This window comes from Megascapheus bottae, chromosome 1 (genome assembly GCF_031878675.1).
Source record: "Megascapheus bottae isolate mThoBot1 chromosome 1, mThoBot2.hap1, whole genome shotgun sequence".
Classification (NCBI taxonomy): Eukaryota; Metazoa; Chordata; class Mammalia; order Rodentia; family Geomyidae; genus Megascapheus; species Megascapheus bottae.
The window spans coordinates 98,258,902-98,279,358 of NC_143509.1; the positions used below are offsets into that span (position 1 = coordinate 98,258,902).

At 40.2% G+C, this 20,457-nt stretch overlaps 1 protein-coding gene across 4 annotated transcripts in view; it reads left to right on the forward strand.

Moving 5' to 3' along the window:
* The window catches only part of Itsn1 (intersectin 1), a 181,109-nt gene that overhangs the window by 116,156 nt on the left and 44,496 nt on the right, over positions 1-20,457 (forward strand). For 2 of the 4 annotated variants that reach the window (XM_090349046.1, XM_090349054.1), the window contains exons 20-25: positions 5,321-5,568; positions 8,348-8,507; positions 10,136-10,341; positions 11,479-11,561; positions 15,828-15,994; positions 19,462-19,507. In XM_090349046.1, the coding sequence (XP_090205172.1) occupies positions 5,321-5,568; positions 8,348-8,507; positions 10,136-10,341; positions 11,479-11,561; positions 15,828-15,994; positions 19,462-19,507 (910 nt within the window). The remainder of the gene's footprint in view (positions 1-5,320; positions 5,569-8,347; positions 8,508-10,135; positions 10,342-11,478; positions 11,562-15,827; positions 15,995-19,461; positions 19,508-20,457) is intronic. The other 2 variants (XM_090349060.1, XM_090349067.1) reach the window with 1 other exon arrangement.

A 20,457-nucleotide genomic window follows, 5' to 3' on the forward strand; every position in this document is an offset into this window, starting at 1 on the left:
CCCCTAGCATTTTGACTGCTGGAATTATGGGTGTGTATTAACTTACTCAGCTTCTCACTATTATGTTTTGTTGAGGTTACCTTTTTTTTTTGCCAGTCCTGGGGCTTGAGCTCAGGGCTTGAGCACTGTCCTTGGACTTTCTCAAGGCTAGAACTCTACCACTTAGGCCACAACATTACTTCTGCCTTTTTTATGGATGTGGTACCAAGTAATTGAACCCAGGACTTTGTGCATGCTAGGCAAGCACTCTTCCACTTTAGGCCAAACTCCTGGCCTTGTTGAGGTTATCTTAAGAACACGATCATCTAAATGCTGGTGCTGACACTGAGGTACATTGTATTTGTTAGAAATGCTCAAAGAGGGGTTGGAGGTGCAGCTCAGTGGAGCACTAGACAATGAACCGAAGCATCAGGTACTAAGTTCAAGTGCCAGTTTTAGGCCTTTAAAAAAAAATGCTCAGAGAGCTTTCAAAGCCTTAGCAACTAGCTACTATCAGGCTTGCCCACAGAGGGCAAGGACTTTTAGGTGTTAGGTATTAGTCAAAATTCTTTTCAGAACATTTGTTAGGAGTTAAGTGTCAAGAACCACTGATCTGATTGCATCTCTTTTTCTTGTCATTCTAGAAATCCTAGTCATTTCTAGAAAAAAACTCTTTTCTTAATCAGTTATTAGCCATCAGCTAGTCATTTTCTTTTGAACTCTATTTTAAAAGTTTTCTGATGTAGTCAATACCTTTTCCTTAAGTTTCCATAAATTTGAGATCTGAATTCAGTATGTTTAGTAACAATTAGTCATAGTATATTGCCATGTTGAGGAGCTAGTACAGATATCCAGTTACAGGTATATGTTAGATTTGGTCCACTCCCTACATTTTAGTGAAGACTTATTAGAACCCAGATATGTTCATGTATTTATAAGCTGCCTTTTGTGCTATAACAGCCGACTGAAGTAATTGGACCAGAGGAAAAGAGTTTTTTTAAAAAAAAAAAAAAAGAGTTTGAGGGGAAATCTTCTATTTGAAAACTGGTACATTCATGAAATGTGCCAGCACTGTCCAGACAGCTACTACCTGCTGGTTTGATTCACTACTGTTTACTGTCCTGGTTTGTCATGCTCTTTGAAGGAAAGGGTATTTCTATTTACCTATTGTGTTAATCAGCTTTCTGTTCGTATTACAAATACCTGAGACAATCAACTTATAATTAGAACGTACCTTGATGAACCGTAGGACATTTGGGTTCCAGATAGCACCTCTTTTGTGACAAGTAGGACACTTACCAATACTACAAAATGAAAGTGACAGTATTAAGCATATAAGCAATAGAAAAGAAGCATAATATTATCAGGCTCTAGACAAGTGAACTTAAATCTGAGTTGCTTCTAATGTATGTTTGACTTGCATCTGTGATCTGGAATGTGCAGTGTATAATTAGTAACATTTTATAGACTAGCTCTGTAATGCAATCCCAGAAACAAGCAGTTCCAGGTTCTGTGCCTCACTTGGAATCTGTGCTTCACTGTGAAAATGTTCTACTAGAATTACACCCTAAATATTTCAGAATGTTGTTTTAGGCCTGGTTAAAGGAAATAAATTATATTAAGACTTAAACTTTTAACAATGAAATTCTTATTGTGGCCCCAATAGATGAGTGTACTTTTCTGCAAAAGTTTATATTATAGCCTGCTATGTTACAAATTCAGATGCTTAATGTCTTAGTAGATCATAATTTTATATTTTTCCAAAAATATAAGATTGGATTGGCCTTTTGGGCCAAATTTTCCAAATATAGGAAGAAATATTTGTGGTTTTTATATGGTGACCTTTGAGCTTTCTCCAAATGTGTGATTTAAGTTAAGTGTTTAAAATTATATTTTATTATATCCTCTGAACCTTGAAATGAAAATATAATCATTAAAATAGTAGATCACTTTAAGAGTAAATTAAACTAATTGAGGTTGTTGTTGAGCAGTGAATTTTCTTGGTTGGGAGTAAAAATGCATGTGTATGATTTCATTATTGCTCTCAGAAATGGGAGACGCCCTTGTTTGCAGAGCTAAGAACTGAAGCTGCCCCTCCACCTTCCCTTAAGGGTACACTCTGGTGCCTTTGCTTTGTGCTATACTGGGGGCAGGCGGGGCATGTATGGTCTCTTAACTAGAATAGGAGCCAGATCTTTCTCAGAGTAAAGCATTTCCTCTGGGCTTTAGGTTTCATAAGTTTTCCCCAAATCTTGTTAACCAGACAAGACTCTGTGTTTCAAGGTAATAACAGTAACACAGGGCATAGCTAGATAAAGCAGCTAACATTTGAGAAGGTCTAAATTGGACATTTCTCTGTGAATTCCCACAGGCTGTGGTCAGGGATCAACTTGAGCCCCCACAGGAGATTACCATGGCAAGAAAGAAAACTCAGAAATGCCAGGGTCCAGGCAGGCTCCCAGAGCAGAGAAATCTTGTACAAAGAACTAAGTAGAGATTGTTTAGAGCCAGTTTAGGTAGACGCCCAGATAACAGCCACAGCACAGGGTCAGAGCCGGGTAACTGGAGAGAGAGCTTGGAAATTTTGCCACCCTTTTTGAAAAGAAAAGGGTGACATTGTCCAAGATAAATGGTACTCATAGTCTGACTTATGGAATTTGCAACCCTTTTGTTCATACAACTACTTAATAATAATAATTTAAATATCTATTGTTAAATCAAATGTAGCCACAACACTGACAGGTTTCATTATTATTTCCATCTTCTAAAAGAAATTCTTTTTTTCTTTTTTTTTGGTTGTGGGGCTTGAACCTGGGCCTGGGCACTGTTGCTAGGCTCTTCAGCTCAAGGCTAGCACTCTACACTTGAACCATAACACCACTTCTGGTTTTCTGGCAGGAACTGGAAATAAAAGTCTCATGGACTTTTTGTGCCCCGGCTTGCATTTAACTGTGATCCTCAGATTTCAGCCTCCTGAGTAGCTAGGATTACAGGTGTGAGCCACCAGCACCTAGTCTTAAACCCAGAAATTAAACTACTCAAAATCATTCAATTTACAAATTGTAATACATATTTAAATCGATATAGTATGTAGAACCCTGTTTTGTTGTTTGGTTTTGTTTTTTTTTTTGTCAGTCGTGGAGCTTGAACTCAGGAACTGGGCACCATTCTTGCACACTTTTTGCACAAGGCTAGTGCTCTACCACTTGAGTCACGGCATCACGTCTGGCTTTTTCTGTGTATGTGGTACTGAGGAATCAGACTCAGGGCTTTGTGCTTGTTAGGCAAGCACTCTACCACTAGGCCACATTCCTGGCCAGAAGCCTGTTCTTGAATGTTACACTTTGCAATATTGAAGCTAACACAAACTCTTCACTAGCTCCTGGCTAACGTCACTTTTAGTCCATGAATGGAGGAGAGCGAGCTTGACCATTGAACTGGCAGAGAGGAGGGTGGGAAGGGCCTGGCATACTTTAAAAAAAGATGTGTTTCCAGTGCACAGCAGCTGCAGAGCAGCACACAAATCGTGAAGGAAAGGCTTCCTCTCCATCTTTGTCTTCATCTTCATCTTCTTCTTTTTTTTTTTTTTTTTTTTGCCAGTCCTAGGGCTTGAACTCTGGCCCTGGGCACTGTCCCTAAACTCCTTTTTGCAGTGCTAGCACTCTACCACTTTGAGCCATAGCTCTACTTCTGGCTTATTTTGGTAGTTTATTGGTGATAAGAGTCTCATGGACTTTCCTGCCTGGATTGGCTTTAAACCACAGTCCTCAAATTTCAGCCTCCTGAGTAGCTAGGAGTACAGATGTGAGCCATTGCCACTGACAAGGAAAGGCTTCTTCTACACTGGAGTCTGGCACAAAAGATCAAAGTAGAAAACACGTCATCTTCAATCCTTATCTAGAGTAATAATGGAGGCTGCTCAGAAAAAAGGAAAGTAAAAACGAAACGATGAGAGAAATTGGATGAAAAATGACTACTATGTTCACATATGGAAGTGTGAACAAAAATGACAGAACTGTAGAGAAAACATTCTCCTTGGAGATATCACACTTGATCTGAGAGAGCACTTCCTTGTTAGTTGGACAAATTTTTATTTTATTCATAACAGTAAAGATTTCCTAAGGAGTGATAAAGCAAGCAGGTAACCTCTACTTGCTTTTTTCAAATATGTGTAGAATTGAATCGGAAGCTTTGTATTTTACTTCTTCCACCTCCTATTCCAAGCATTTGTTTACTCAAGTAAGCTAGTAAATATTATACCCTACTACTTACTATTCACTGAGTGCTTTGTTGAACACCTTTTGCTTTATCTTCTTTTTTTTTTAAGTAAATACTTGAATGGATTCGTCAACTGGTAATTTCCCCCCACGTTATTGTTGCTTAGACTCTACCCACTCATTTTTGTACTTTCTAAAGAGCAACATTATATCCGATGAATCAGTCAGTATTTTTTCCTCAGCATATAAAGGAATAAAAATTAATGAGAAAGTCTCTGCTATGTCCTCATTTGACTTGTAGTCATGAAATTATTTTCTCTGGCAAATATGATTATCCCACAGAATTGTTTTATAGGGGTAACTAGAATCATTTGATCATTTTTAATCAGAATTGAGATTAAGTGCAAATATTAAAACCACTTGGTATAGGATATAGCCTCTTAAATTTTTAAGTAGGAGAATTCTGTATGCTCATGTACGCTTTTGTGAACATTATAGTCAAATTTGTGTAGAAGAAAAGTCTACCCTTACGAAAATTGACATGGCAGAAAAAAAAAAGCCCATTATTCATCTTCTTGTCTTGTGTCTGTATAGCCCCGAGATGGCTAAATGTAGTACCATCAGCTGTGTTCCTGAGGAAACCAACTGAGGATGATTTTTGTCCTCCCTGTCCCCGTACTGAATAAATACTAGTTCATTATAATTTTAGAGTACTAAATTTACATTGATTGCACCCTCTGCTTTTTAAAAATAGTAAACTCGAGTCAAATTATTGTAAATAATTGTATGACTTCCTGAATGATGAAGCCTGTCAGATTGCTTTCCTTTCAAACTATGTGTCTGAGAACTTGAGGCACTCCATCTTGGCTAGCATTATCAACAACTGGGGAAGGGTTAAATGAAAAGGACAGAGCGAGAAGTTGAATCCTAGATGTTACCATGTTTCTAGGAGTGACTGTTTACAGCTATTTTTTCCAGACACATAGACTGAAGTGAAAGAATGTTTATGGTATGCCAGGGGCAGAGACTTTGAGCTTTGTTATGGTGATGAGGTAGGTGGAAGGTGTTGGTGTGTTCAGGGTCTGAGTTAATTCCACTTGTATTAAACGTATCACTTCCTACAGGTGGATGAAAGTCAAACTGGAGAACCAGGGTGGCTTGGAGGAGAATTAAAAGGAAAGACGGGATGGTTCCCTGCAAACTATGCAGAGAAGATTCCAGAAAATGAGGTTCCCATGCCAGCCAAACCAGTGACTGATCTGACATCCACCCCTGCCCCCAAACTGGCTGTGCGTGAGACTCCCGCTCCGTTGCCAGTGACCTCTTCTGAGCCCACCACAACCCCCAACAACTGGGCTGACTTCAGCTCCACGTACGTGCAGGCTTACTATTTATGACATGTTTTGAAATCCAAAGTTATAATCCTTCAGCGTTTTCATTGTCTTTAGTTGTCCTTTTGGTCAAGGAGATGGCTTATTTTCATGATCCCTTCCTTTGTCTGACCTCTAATATCAGTGCCTGATAGCGATTTGCCTTGGTATAAAGTCATGTTTTGTTCAAGAATTTATCTGGGGCTGGGAATGTGGCTTAGTGGTTAAGTGCTTGCCTAGCATGCCTGAAACCCAGAGTTTGATTCCTCAGTACTACGTAAACAGAATTACCACAAAACCAGAAGTGGGGCTGTGACTCAAGTAGTAGAGCACTAGCCTTGAGCAAAAGAAGCTCAGGGACTGTGCCCAGGCCTTGAGTTAAGCACCAGGACTGGCAAATAATAGTAGTAGTAGTAGTAATTTATATTTATCGTTCGTTCTTGGAAGAAAAATGGGGAAGTGCAGTTTCCCAATAATCTGTTGACATCCATGTCAGCAAATAGTCATTTCCTATATATAGGCAAATAATAGGCAGTCTGCCTAGAAATAAAAATTGCATCAAGTTGTATACTTTAGAGTAAGATAGGAAGTAGTTTCTGCTAATTTTCTGCTTTCATTTGTCTTATACGAAATGTGCAGTGTAGTTTTCCACCAGTTGCTCACAACTATAATCTTAGCTACTCAGTAGGCTGAGATCTGAGGATTGAGTCAAAGCTGAACAGGAAAACTTGAGACTCTGCCCTCCAATAAATTACCAAAAAGTCAAAAGTCAGGCTGTGGCTCACGTGGTAGAGAGCTATCCATGAGCAAAAGCAGCTCAGGAACAATGCTCAGGCCCTGAGTTCAAGCCTCAGGTCTGGGACATGCACATATGTGCATGTGTGCACACATGCACGCACACACACAGACACACAAAATGTATGGGTGACGTGGAACAGTATGTGACTTTGATTGCTACAGCTCTGGGCCCTTAGTCATGAGGAAATGGCATTAAGCAAATAGCATGTAAGCAGAGGTTTGAGGTGATAGAGAAAAACTATTACTGTTTTTAAATTTCTGGTCATTTGTGGGACTTGAACTCAGGGCCTGAACACTGTCCTTGAGTTCTTTTGCATGAGCCTTCTCACTCTACTGCTTGGAACTACAACTCCACGTCTGGTTTTTGAGTGGTTGGTTATTGGAGATAAGAATCTCCTGGACTGTTCTTAGGCACCTCCCCTGCCCCCACCCCCAGGCTGGCTTCACATCATGATCCTTAGATCTCAGCCTCCTGAGTAGCTAGGATTACAGATGTGAGCCACTCATGGCTGGACTTCTTTTCTTTTTTCCCAGATAAAAGTGTCAGTGTTAGGCTTTTGTGTTTTGCCTGGGGCTGGCGGTAGACAGGCCTTCATCCCTATATTTCCTTTGTAGTTAGGACTGTTTGTGAAAGTAGAGTCTCATTAACTTCTGGCCCAGGCTAACCTTGAACTACAGTTCTCGTAGGCTGTCCTCCTGATCTCTGCCTTCTAAGTAGCTAGGATTACACGTGTGCATCTCCATGCCAGCCTTACATTTTCATGTGAAAATTGAAGGTGCTGAGAAGCTCCTCCTTGTCTAATCTCTGCTTTCAGTAAAGAAAAAAAAAGAGCCTTTCATTAACATGACTTCCAAGTTCAAATTCTTCTTTACTCTGATCTTGCCTTTCTAACTTTAAGCCTCATTTGAAATAGAAAACTAATATCATGCTTTCCAGCTTTTTTTTTTTGCTGTGAATTAAATCAGTGTAATTGTCTTCTTCAGCTAATACGTGGTGTGAAAGTCTCTGCTATGTTATGAGTATCTTATTTTCCAAACCCCAAATCAAGATGTGCAATCTAATGAAGGGATTTTTTTTTATTTTCCAATTTGTTTACATGTTTATAAAGATCTCATAAGTAAGTTGTGTTTAAATCTATACTTAAACAAATGTATTTGTCTAAAATTAAGAAATGCTAGAATTGTTTCAAGATCAAGATAACCGGCTACTCTGTGGAAGCTCCTTTCAGCCCCCATGACTTAGGTGCTTGCGCTGAGTGCTCATATGGCTACCAGGCTACCATGGTTTTGCCTGTGGCGTTTTTTTCTCCATTAGCCGTGGTTTCTGGAAATGGTGACAATCCTTATGTGAGATGCATCTTCTCCAGCACTCTACCATTTCAGAGTTTCCCTACCTGATATTTCAGGTGACTCCCACTGCTAACCCACTGTTCAATGAGGAAATCAAGATTGAGAGAAACATAATTTACCCGAGAGTCATTACTAGTGTGTGCAGCTCAGGCGCAAACCTAAGCCCGGCACTTTACCCCTTCCTCCTTATTCTTTAACTGTAGAAGGCCACATAAATGTACATATAGGGCCCAGTGAGCCGGGCATGGTGGCTCACGCCTGTAATCCTAGCTTCTGAGGAGGCTGAGATCTGAGGATCAAGGTTCAAAGCTAGCCTGGACACAAAAGGACCTGAGGCTCTTATCTCCAATTAACCTCTAGAAAATGGGAAGTGAGGCTTGGCTCAAGGGTAGGGTGATAGCTTTGAGCTGAAGAGCTTAGGGACATCATCCACGCCCAGGGGTAGGGTGGTAGCCTTGAGCTGAAGAGTTTGGGGACAGGGTCCAGACCAAGTTCAAGCTCCATAACCCACCAAAAAAAAAAAAAAAAGTACCCATATGGTGTTGTACACGGGGGAAGGGAGGAAGGGAGGTTGTGCTTTAATGCAGGTGCATTTAAAGTGCTTACTATTTATGAGCATGCTTCTCCTTCCAGGTGGCCCACCAACACAAGTGAGAAACCAGAGACAGATAACTGGGATGCATGGGCGGCCCAGCCTTCTCTTACTGTACCCAGTGCAGGCCAGTTGAGGCAGAGGTCAGCCTTTACCCCAGCCACAGCAACTGGCTCCTCCCCGTCTCCTGTGCTGGGCCAGGTAAGAGCAGTCAGGAAATGTGTGAAGACTTAGGTTGAACAATTGATAAGCTATCAGAATTAGTAAGTAGCCGTCAGACTTGGAGTTCAAAGTCCTGTTCCATGTAACTTTGGGTGGGGCTTATCATGGCCTGTCCTGATGAATGGGTTCAGAAGACACAGCAAAGCCCTCCCAAAACACTCTGGCCCAGTAAGAATGACTGGTCTTGGGGTCCATCCTGGTAGAGAAATCCCTGATGCAGTGGAGAGAGGAGTAGACAGGGCAGAAGGGCTGTCACTGAGAAGAGTCAAATGGAAGCTTACAGCCGTCTGCTCCTGGAAGACTTGGAGTCAAGTCAAACTGCCTCATTTCCGCAGCATGAAAGGGAAGGAAATGGGGAACAACCCAGAAAGAGGTCATGCATAGACACTGAGCTTTTTTGACCTGTTATAAATCCCCATGTATCATAACCATATCATAATGCAAAAATCAAGATAATTTGCAAGGACAACTCTAAATGCTTTCTAGACCAATTCTTTCTGCACACTGTTATTCCTGTCCATTTATATGGAGAATTGAAGATTGGCTTGTTTGCTAGTAAATGCTTCATGATGCAGTTTTTTAAAAGATAATAAGGATCTCATCCTGCCTTTCCAGCCTCATCTCCACCTACACCCATCTATGTGCCAAGGCTACATGCAGCCTTGGATTGTGCTTCTCTTCATGGATCCTTTGCAGTCCAAAACATGTGCCACCTCAAGGCCTTTGCCTACACTGTGCCTTCGGCCTGGAGTGCTCTCCCTTCACAAGGCTAGATCCAAACACCCTTCTCATCCTTCAAGACCTAAATCAAAAGGCTCCTCATCTGCGGAATTGCCCCTGATCCCCTCACGCAGAATTTCTCCCACTTTTCTCTCTGTTTCCACAGAGAATAGTAACTTTTTTGTAGCTTATTTCATTCTGCCAGGTGGTATATTCAGGTGTCCTTACTTCTTTCTTCTCTAGTAACTGTGAGTTCCTTGCTAATCCCATTTTGTTATCCATTTTTATAGTGTTTTCCAGTCAATAAAGTGCTTTACCATAAATTATCTGGGGGAGGCAGAGATGGCGTTTCATTCTTAGTAACAACTCTAGTTCCTTGCACGTGGACACATAATAAGTGGTGATTGCATTGTATGTATGCTACCAATGCAATTTATGAAATGCTGCTTTTTCTGAAGAGGAACTAAAGCAAGCACAATGCAATGCACAGCATATTTCCCGGAGTCCAGTTATTTTCTCATGAAAGCTCCTTAAAATCTCATCTCTAGTGTTAATCCTCCACTGAAAGACCAGATCAGATTTGATACCCTGGGAGACTTGTGAGTGAAAATAGAATCAAAATATAAAGGGCATTTAGCCAAGGTCAACTGAAGATGTATGACTTCCTGGCCTGGGGTAAAGAGGTCTAGCCACTCCAGGATGATGGCTCTGTGAACGGGCCGGCAGGTTTTTCCTTCCACCATGGAAATTAACTGTTACTGAGAGTGGGCGAGGCATCCAGGATTCTGGATGCCAACTGCATCCTTTGTGTACTTCTTGTGTTTATTGTCTGCCTGAACTGATGAACTGAAATGTAAAAAGGGGTCCTTTATGTTCTTCCACATAAGGGTGAGAAGGTGGAGGGGCTACAAGCACAAGCCCTGTATCCTTGGAGAGCCAAAAAAGACAACCATTTAAATTTTAACAAAAATGATGTTATCACCGTCTTGGAGCAGCAAGACATGTGGTGGTTTGGCGAAGTTCAAGGTCAGAAGGGTTGGTTCCCCAAGTCTTACGTGAAGCTCATTTCAGGGCCTATAAGGAAATCAACAAGGTATTTTAATCTATTTCTATTTTATATAAACCATATTGACAATAAATTCCTATTTGTGCTAATTAAGGTTGACAGGTGGAAATGGGTTGATTACCTCTTCTGGATCTTTTAACTACAAAAGTTAGAGTGGATGAAAGTACAGAAAGAGATACGTGATTATTTTTCTTCCTGCATGGGAACTTACACATCTTGTTCTTTGTTGACTTACTTGAGAAATAATTCTGAGTCCTAGAAGATATATACATTGGATGGAAATCATGTTCTCTTTGTGCTTCATACCTAGTGCTGTACTGGATATGTGTGAATACTTAGAAACCCAAAAGATTTGGGGACATAATTAAAAGAAGAAAGTATCTTTGTTATTAGGGTACTTATAACGTGGACCCATTTATAGGACTGCAGTTTATTCCAGCCATCTAGACATTCAGAACAAATTATGAGCTTTAAGAAGACAAAACAGGGGCCAGAAGCATAACCTAGTGGTAGAATACTCACCTAGCATCATGTAGTCTTGGGTTTGATTCCTCAGTACCACATACTCAGAAAAAGCCAGAAGTGGTGCTGTGGCCCAAGTGGTAGAGTGCTAGCCTTGAGCAAAATGTGTCCAAGGACAGAGCCCAGGCCCTGAGTTCAAGCCCCAGGACTGGAAAAAAAAAAAAAAAGACAAAGCAGCTGAATTATTTCACATGCGTCTATCCATCATGCTTTGAAATAGACAACACATAGGCTCTGTATCTTATAAAGTGCCTGAGAGACAAGAGTGTTTGATAAGTCATTTCTTTATAGCATCTTAGTGTGTGTGTTGTTTTGTTTTGTTTTGTTTTTGCCAGTCCTGGGGCTTGCACTTGAGGCTGGACACTGTCCTTTAGCTTTTTCAAGACTAGCACTCTTCCACTCAGGCCATACCAATACTTCGGGCTTTTTCTGTGGTACCAACAAATTGAACCTAGGGATGTGTGCATGCTAGGCAAGCACTCTATCTTTAGGCCATGCTCCTGGCCCGTGTGTGTGTTCAACTTAAGCTAAAGATCACTGTTGTGGGTGTGGATTGTTCAGTGTTCAGAGAAAAATCAGTGTCATTTGCACTGTTTTCATTGCCATTAAGAATTTACATTTTCTGCTCTTCCACTCTTACAGCATAGAGTCTGGCTCATCGGAAAGTCCTGCTAGTCTAAAGAGAGTGGCTTCCCCAGCTGCCAAGCTGGCCGTTCCAGGAGAAGGTGAGGATCTAAGTCATGATAAGTTCTTCAGAAGGGTCAGAGGCATCCTATAATACCAATAGTAAATGTTGGAAATGAGACTGGATTTCAGGTTTTAAAAAGGCTACATTCATTTATGAATGCTCAGTTTCTAAGGTAAAATGAACTTTAGAGATGTTTTCAAAATCCTTTTGAAGATGTTGCTCATCAAAAACTAAAATTTCTAGTTTTATTTGATCATAGGCCAGTTGACTTTAGCAAGAAGTCAGTTTATTCCCTCGACATCAAGTGTTTTGAGCACCTGTGTGGATAAATTGTGACCACTGCTCCCCTAACAGAGCCTGACTACTCTGACTGAGATAAGTATTTGACTTAAGTTCTCTCAACACCAGAAGTGTCAGGGGTACAACCCCAGCCAAGACAGAAAGCTCACTTTCTGTGTCCCATAAAAGTAACCAAGCCAGATTATTTAGTACTGAAAATTCTTTTTTTATGAGTTGGGGATTTTGTTTTTTGTTTTGGTGGTGCTGAAGATCAGACTCAGGGCATTTCCCATGTTAGGCTCTGAACTACATCCCCAGCCTTAAATTGATCGTCTAAATGGGAAACCTCATGGCTTTTCTATATTTGGTGCATTCACTAGGTTGCCCATTGAAAAATGAGTTAGGCTTCCATGTAGGAGTCTGAGCTGGTTTGTAGATAACATTGTAACTCAGTAGTTGGGTTATCATTTGTCACAGATGGTTAGAATAAATGGTATGAAGATAAACTATTTTATTTAGTTTGCTATAAGAAAATAGTTACACTCCTGGGGCTGGGAGTTTTGCCTAATGGTAGAGTGCTTGCCTAGCATGTATGAAGACTCAAGTTCAATTCCTCAGTACCATATACATAGAAAAAAGCCAGAGGTGATGCTGAGGCTCAAGTGGTAGAGGTCTAGCCTTGAAAAAGAAGTCCAAGGACAGTGCTCAGACCCTGAGCTCAAGCCCAGGACTGGCAAAATAAATAAATAAATAAATAAAAAAGAAAGAAAGTAGTTACACTCCTAAGGAATTCTTGCCTGATGAAACAAAGGAGTTAAAAATAATTGTTTCAAAGGTGATAGTGAGGATTAAGATTAAATGGTAGTTCAGATTCAAAGAGGCAGCATTCCCTTTTCAAGGGAAATTTTTAAGTAATTTCTTTTAATTTGTAGTTACAGTTAGAAAAACCTCCACCAAAAAAATCCAACATTTTATTGTATACATTTTTATTACAATGCAAACATTTGTTAGAATAGCTTCTTTACATATTCTCATTGTCTCAATTTTTAAAAATTGACTGTTGGAACAAGGCAAAACCCTTTTTAAACACATGAAGTCAGCATAATATAAAGCACATTTTGTCTTCCTCCCCAAGAAGGAAGAAGAAAACATCAGTGTGTTATGGTCAGTCAGGGTTCACGGGAGAGCTAGAGTTTACACCCTGGCTTGTTCTCTCAGTAACTGCATGATTTGGGTCATGGCTCGGCTTCCTCATCTGTGAAGTAGGCAGATGACCAGCCCCAAGGTAGAAAATTATTACAAATATTTTGAGATCAAATGTATAAACCTTTTTTTTTTTTTTTTTTTTGGTAGTGGGGCTTGGAGTCTCAAGGCTACCACCCTACCCTTGAGCCACTGCGCCACTTCCTATTTTCTAGAGGTTAATTGGAGATAAGAGTCTCTAGGTCTTTAGTGCCCGGGCTGGCTTTGAACCACAGTCCTCAGATCTCAGCCTCCTGAGTAGCTAGGATTACAGGAGTGAGCCACTGCACCCAGCTAAATGTATAACTCTCTTAGAACAAAACTCAGCAAATGCCTTTGCTGTTTCCATCTTGCTTGGTTACGAGTAGAGCCACTCAAAGCAGTGGGCTCCTTCTCTATCAGCTGTGTGGAGTCATGTTTGTCTTAAACTTGTACAGAGATCTTGATCTTGACACCTGTTAATAAACAAGTCACAGGTGAATTGGATGCCTGTGTGTCTGTGTTTGTGTCCCACAGCATTTCTGCTCAAGACTAGTATTCTGCAGCTTGAGCCACAGCTACACTTACAGCTTTTTGGTGATTAACTGGAGATGAGAGTCTCACAGACCTTCCTGCCTGGGCTGGCTTTGAAGCATGGTCTTCATCTCTCAGCCTCCTGAGTAGCTAGGGTTGCAAACGTGAGCCACCAATATCCCACATATCACATCTGCTCTTACAGTCAGGCAGCAGAGTAGAAGTAAATTTTGGTGCTATTTGATCATCTGTTCTGAAATGAGCTGGTTATTAGAAACTTTAGAAGAGATTGCTGGTATTTGAGTGGAGCTGCTTATACAAATGAGCCTCTTATTAATTCACTACATATTATCTAATCTAAGCCATAAACCAGATTTAGAAGATTATCCATTTGGGTAGCACTGCCTCGTGCCCTTGGTTAAGTGTGTGCTGAAAGAGAGTGACTGCCGGAAGTTGCATTAATGACATGCATCATCGTGTTTCTAGGTGCCTGTATGCAGGGCGGGCATGCAAAGTCTCCCCAGCTTCCCAGGCTTCTGATACTTGGAACTGCAGTATTAAGTTCAAACAGAGACCATGTTTCTGAAGTTTCTTAATCATGTTAAAAATTAGTTCACAATTTGCATCAACTTTGAAGAAAGTGATTTTTTTTTTTTTGCCAGTCCTAGGGCTTGAACTCAGGGCCTGAGCACTGTCCTTGGGCTTTTTCAAGTCTAGTGCTCTACCAGTTGAGTCATAGCACCACTTCCAGCTTTTTTTATATAGGTGGTACGGAGGAATCAAACCTGGGTCTTCATGTATGCTAGGCAAGCACTCTACCACTAGGCCAAACTCCCAGCTGCAAGAAAGTGATTTTTAAATTGATGAGAATCACTGCGAAAATTTAGATTGCCTAGAATCCTGTCTGAAATGACCAAGTAGGAACTAAAAAACAGTAGTAAGAGCAAAGTTACAAAGGAAGGGCCAGAATCTTGTAAAGTTATAAAAAGCAAAAATGTATTAAAGAAAATCAAGTGTCATGATTTAAAGCATCAAACTTTGATTTCTTTGGGCCACAAACTTTCATTCCTTTTTTTAACTGAAGAAGTATGTTACCAACACTAGAGGACTGAAGACGTGTTTCCCCAAGGATGTTTGGATGGTCCTGTGTCTAATGTGGGGTCCAGTATTCTCATCCTCTCCCATGCTTGCTTTCTTTAGCAAAGGTCATAGGTCGCCCCTGCAGTAGGAGTCTGCCTATTTTTCTGTGTTTAGTTTTCACTAGTACCTTCTTCAGAGGTTGTTAGAACTAGCAAATGAGGTATCTGTACTAAATTTCCGCTGAATAACCAGATATTACATTCTGCATGGGTGGAATATCATCTTAAATTTGAGTGAAAAGAATACATCATCTATCATAATAATGAACTTTGTGGGTAAATTGTGTTTTTTTTCATTACTTTATTTTTAAAAAATACACAAAAGTGTAGGATAAAAGGGGAAACAAGTAGAAATAAGAAACATATGTATTTTATTTTTCTGTAACACATCTGTACCAAGAGTAGCATCTAAGGCCTAATGTTTAGTGATCTACAGTATGACTTGGTTCTAAGTCTTAGTAGAATCAGTTAGAAGCAACCCACAGTTTTATAATTTACAAAGAAAAATGTCTTCAAGAGTAAATATCCTTCAGATTTGAGCCCATAAAGAATAAGGCACAATAAGGTGCATGTTTTCACTCAGACATTTGAATAGTGAGAAGGGCATCTTACTTAACATATTCACATAAAGAATGTGCTCTTTTTGAAAATATTCTAACATGATGACTTGATACCCTCAAAACTGAATTGCAGATTTGCACACCCCAAGAACCCTCATGTGAATTCATCCATCCCTACACATAGTGTAGAGTTAGGGATTCAGGAGGTGTTCATTAAAACTAACTATAAAAAAGAGCCTTTTTTTTTTAATTTAAGAAGAAATGATTACTCAAATCACTGCTCCCTCTCGGTGCTCAGTGCAATAGATGTGCAGTGCCTTTGGCGTTAGTTCCTATGGCAGGTTTTCACAGCATTGTCTTCCTGTCTACACTTACTGAGTTTATTTGTGCAGCTGGGGAATTTGGAGCCCCTGGTATGCCGTGCAGCTCTGTGTTTTATCTGTGACTAGCATTTCTCTTGAATGGACCTGATCCTAATTTCCTGATTCATAAACTTGCTTTTGCAAAGCTGTCTGGGATTTCTTTAAACAATCAAGCTCTCTTCGTTATCTCAATATTTCTCCCCACCAGAGTTTATTGCCATGTACACTTACGAGAGTTCTGAGCAAGGAGATTTAACCTTTCAGCAAGGGGATGTGATTTTGGTTACCAAGAAAGATGGTGACTGGTGGACGGGAACAGTGGGCGACAAGTCCGGAGTCTTCCCTTCTAACTATGTGAGGCTTAAAGATTCAGAGGTAAACCCACATTAACTGTTTCCTCTCCCTTTCTATGTGATGCTTCCCCTGGCTGGGAGTCACGATGTCTGACCATGGAATACTGGTGGGGCTTCCGAGTTCTGGAATGTGGCTGTATCTAGAATGTGATCTGCAACTGTCTAACCTTGTCACTTGGTGCTGTGCAACAAGCTTTGGTTTCCTGCAAGCACAGCTACGGGGCTAAGGGAAGTGCTGGAGATTGCCTAGTCAATGGAGAGTTTCAGGATATAACTGCAGTCATTTAACAGGTTCATATCATATAAATGAGCCACAAGGAATTGGCCCGTTTTTGTTTTTTCTTCAGCATTAAGCTGATGGATTCTCGTCTGGGTTCTAATCAGCAGTGTTAATGTCTCTGTTCCTGCATGTAAACAGCTTGTGACAAGAGGTAACTTGTTTGATCACTGGTTGGCTTCATGACCACTGACTTTTTAGTAAAGTGTTTAAACAGAGGTATTCTAGTGATATCAACCTCAGAACATTGGGCAATGGAAAATTTCTTAAATCTGTTTTTTTTCTGTGTGTGTGTGTGTGTGTGTGTGTGTGTGTGTGTGTGTGTGAATTCATTAAACAGATACAAGATCTAGAGACTGGCATATTTGGGGAATTCTGTTGTCCTTATAAATAGAAGTGACTCCCATTATTGTTAAATGGAGCCTTGAAAATTTGATTGCATAAAATGTGTTCTTGAGGTAGTGCAAGTGAAATGAAAAGGCTGGGATTGTATTGCAGTGGCCAAGTTCAAGTTAATGGAGAGTTCCATCCAGTCATTTAGCAGATCCATATAAATAAACCAGCAGGAATTGGCTCTTTTCTTAAAGCACAGTGAATACCCAGTTATTTTCCTTTTTTCCCCTTCACACCTCCAAGGCACTGAGAGAAAAAAGGCTGGCACAGAACCTGTAGAGGCTGCTTTCTGGACTGTAGGCAACTGGACAAAGCACTCCCCCTCTCTTTCTTTCTTTCTTTCTTTCTTATTTAAATGCCAGGAGGAGGGTATATGTGGGCCTTTCTGTATTGCTAGTGGCTTTAGGGCCGAGGCTGGGTCTGGCAACTTGCTACTGGCCTTCTCACCTCCCTGCAGTTCTCAGGATGATTTTATATTTATTTATGTGCCAATCCTGGGACATTAATTCAGGGCCTGGATGCTGTCACTGAGCTGGTTATCTCAAACCTGGTTATCAACCACTTGAGCCACTTCTGGCTGCTTTGATACTTAACTGGAAATAAGAGTCTCATGCACTTTCCTGCCACGGCTGGCTTCAAACCATAGTCCTCAAATCTCAGCTTCCTGAGTAGTTAAGATTACAGACATGAGCCACAGATGATTATTTTTTGTTGTTGTTGTTGTTTTGCTTTTTTGGTTTTTTTTTTTTTTTTTTTTACGGGGTGTCACTTATGTTTGTTTGGGTTTTTTTCTTGTTCTGGTCATGAGAGAAATTTGTTGAAATCCCTGTGGGTGTTTTTGTGTGTAAGTCTACTCATAATTGGACAATTGTGTAGAAACCTGGAAGAAAGTAACTTTCCTGTATGGTAGCTAGCCTGTAGAACTATAGTGACCTGTAGAGAGGTGCTTAAGTACTTCTTCAGGCTAGCAGATTAGTTCCAGAAAAATAATACATATGATTCTACAAGGAGATGGAGAACACACTAATGCTAAACTTGATTTCTGTTATTATGCATTACCTTTTGGAACTGTTAAAATATAAAAAATGATTTTATTTTGTATGTCTAAATGTATTTTTGCTTTATTTATTAAATTTAAACTTTACTTGAACTTTGTTTATATAAGGAATTAAAATATATTTCACTAACAGAATAAAAATAATCTTAAGTCAATACTAAACACAGAAACCATTGCTTTTGTTACAGATCAATAGATTAGCTTTAAAAATCTGCAGTAAGCTTTAAAAAGTATATTCTGTTACTTGTTTAAAATGTTAGCTTGTTACAAGGTGCTTTCTTAATCACAATCTGTTATCTGTCTAAAACTGTAGCTCTTCAGTATCTATTTAGATATTCTTCAGTAATGAAGAAAAATGTACAAAGGCAGTTCTTTTATCTACTCACAGAGTTGGATGTAGGAGTAAAGTGTCCTACAAAACTTAAAAGACAGACTCAGTGTCAGACATCAGTTCAGACTTGTTGGTCTATGAACAATCTCCTCCCTGCCTCCTTCTCTGGAGCAGAATCAGAGGCAGCTTCTCGAGACACCCAGCCAAAACAAAATCTGGACTCCTGCGTGTATCCCATCTTACAGGCTGGTGCAGGTTCTCAAAGGGAGCTTGTTTAGGTGTTTGAACTCTGCCTGGCATTGCCAGTTGCTCTCTTTTTATGGATTATGAGGAATATATTATTGCCTGTACAGGGGAAGAAACCAGAATCTCATTTATGTACAGTCTATGAAAATAGTATAATTATGTATGTGAATTAAAGAAACCATAATCAGAGTGAAACTTTAAAACAACCTTGTCTTGCTAAATGGTGATTAACTTCCAATAATCAAACTACAGGGACAATGATAAGTTATGTTCCTGGCAAATAAATTAGTTTAGATAAATACAATTTAGTCTTACGGTAAATTGATTTAATGTATTAAACCTTTGGTTTTCTTTTCATTGGAATATTTAATTTACTGCAGTATAGGGATGGGATCCAGAGGTGACCCTTAATTCAGAATTTATCACTTCAGTCACAACAGATTGCATTCTGGCCCCTGTCCTGGCTCTATGGTCTCTGCTGGCTGACTCAGCTAGTTTAAAATTCCATGAGTATCCACACAAGGAATTCAAGCCTAGAGCATTTCTGAAACACTTAGTAGTTGGAAAGAAACCTGGTGTGCTTCAATGGATTGTGCTTCCAGCATGGATAGAGAAATGTCAGTGTGCAGACAGTGTGAAATTGGGTGGATATGCTTGCAGGCCAGTGGGCACCCTCTCTGGATAGAGAGAGGAGAATGGAGTGGGGGAAGGAAGGGTTTCCAAATCTCTGTGCTATGTCATTTCTTTAAAAAGAAAATTCTCAAGTGTAGCAAAGTATTACTATTTTAGTATAATAAATCTGAGTAGCAGGATCACTTTTATGTATGAAGTATTTCCTAATTAATCACTTGAATCCTGGCATGGAGCCTTCTGTTGGATTTGCCAGCCAGGGATGTGCCGTGCAATCCCTGCCCAAGCCGCCCAGTGGGGTCTGCAGTGCCATACACTTCACTCTTTGCTTCTCTTAAGGAAAACTGTAAACACCACCTGGTTTAAAGTGCCTGCGTTGTCCCTGGCTGTTGTGGTACACACCCTCTTGTCAGGTGAGACAGTTGCTACTATGTTTCCCCAGAATGTAAAAGGGGAGTTTTAGAGGCTCATATGGGTTTGTATCATTAATCACTTTTTAAGTTGCATAATCAAAAATTTTCAGAATGCAAATGAGACCTTCTGCTCTGTTTTAAGGGCTCTGGAACGGCTGGGAAAACAGGGAGTTTAGGAAAAAAACCTGGTAAGTTACAAACCCTGATGCTTATGTTTTCATGTTATGAATGTAATTGATAGTTTGTTCATGAAGGCCAAAAGTCCAAAGTAGAAACAAAAGGGTCTTCTCTAAAAGCATTCCAAGTAAAATTCTTTCTTTGGAATCCACTAATAAAATATATTTGGGTGTGCATTGTGACTGTGGGGTCTGGAGATGTTGGAATGTAAAGTAGTAACGCAGGCAAGATGGTGGGTAGGTGTTTATTTTTGTTTTTACATGGAGCTATAAGATCTGCTTCTTCGTGGTCTTGTTAGGCTCCTGGAAGCTCTGCTCATTTCCTGACATGTGAAGCCCAGGACACAAATAGTTGAAGAAATCAGAAGCTTAGAAGACATTGTCAAATTACAGGGCAGGTTCATTTAGAAGCCATTGGGTGGTTTTCCTTGAGTTCACATTGGAAATGCAAAATGGCAGTCTTGCCTCTGAATTCAGAGTTTTAGTTTATTTAAGCAAAATCACATGTTTTATAAATAAAAGCACTAAAGAGTGAAGGAGGAGGCAGCTGTGAAATAGCATGGTTGGTGTGGCCTGTCTTGCTGACCTAGGTCATCTGTGTTGTTTTTCCATCATATCCTTAAGACATTATAGATTGAAGCACTCACTGCTATGTTGGGGGAGATTGGTGTCTGTCTGGTGCTTAGCTCTCCAATGGGCTTTACCTGGCCGACAAAAGAGGGTTTCAGTTTGTCTGGGATTTTCAGTCAGACCTGGTTGGTCAAACCGCTGATGAAATAAGAGTCTTTCAAAGTTTGTCATTCCAAAGGTCCAAGTTTTTCATAGACCCAGGAGGGATTTTTACATGAAAACTAGCAAGTGGCTCAGGGACAAAGCAGCAGCAGCAGCAGCAGGCAGATTGCTGGCTCTAATGCAGATCATTTGAGGAGCCAAGTAGGATACTAATTGGAGCTTTCTCCAGA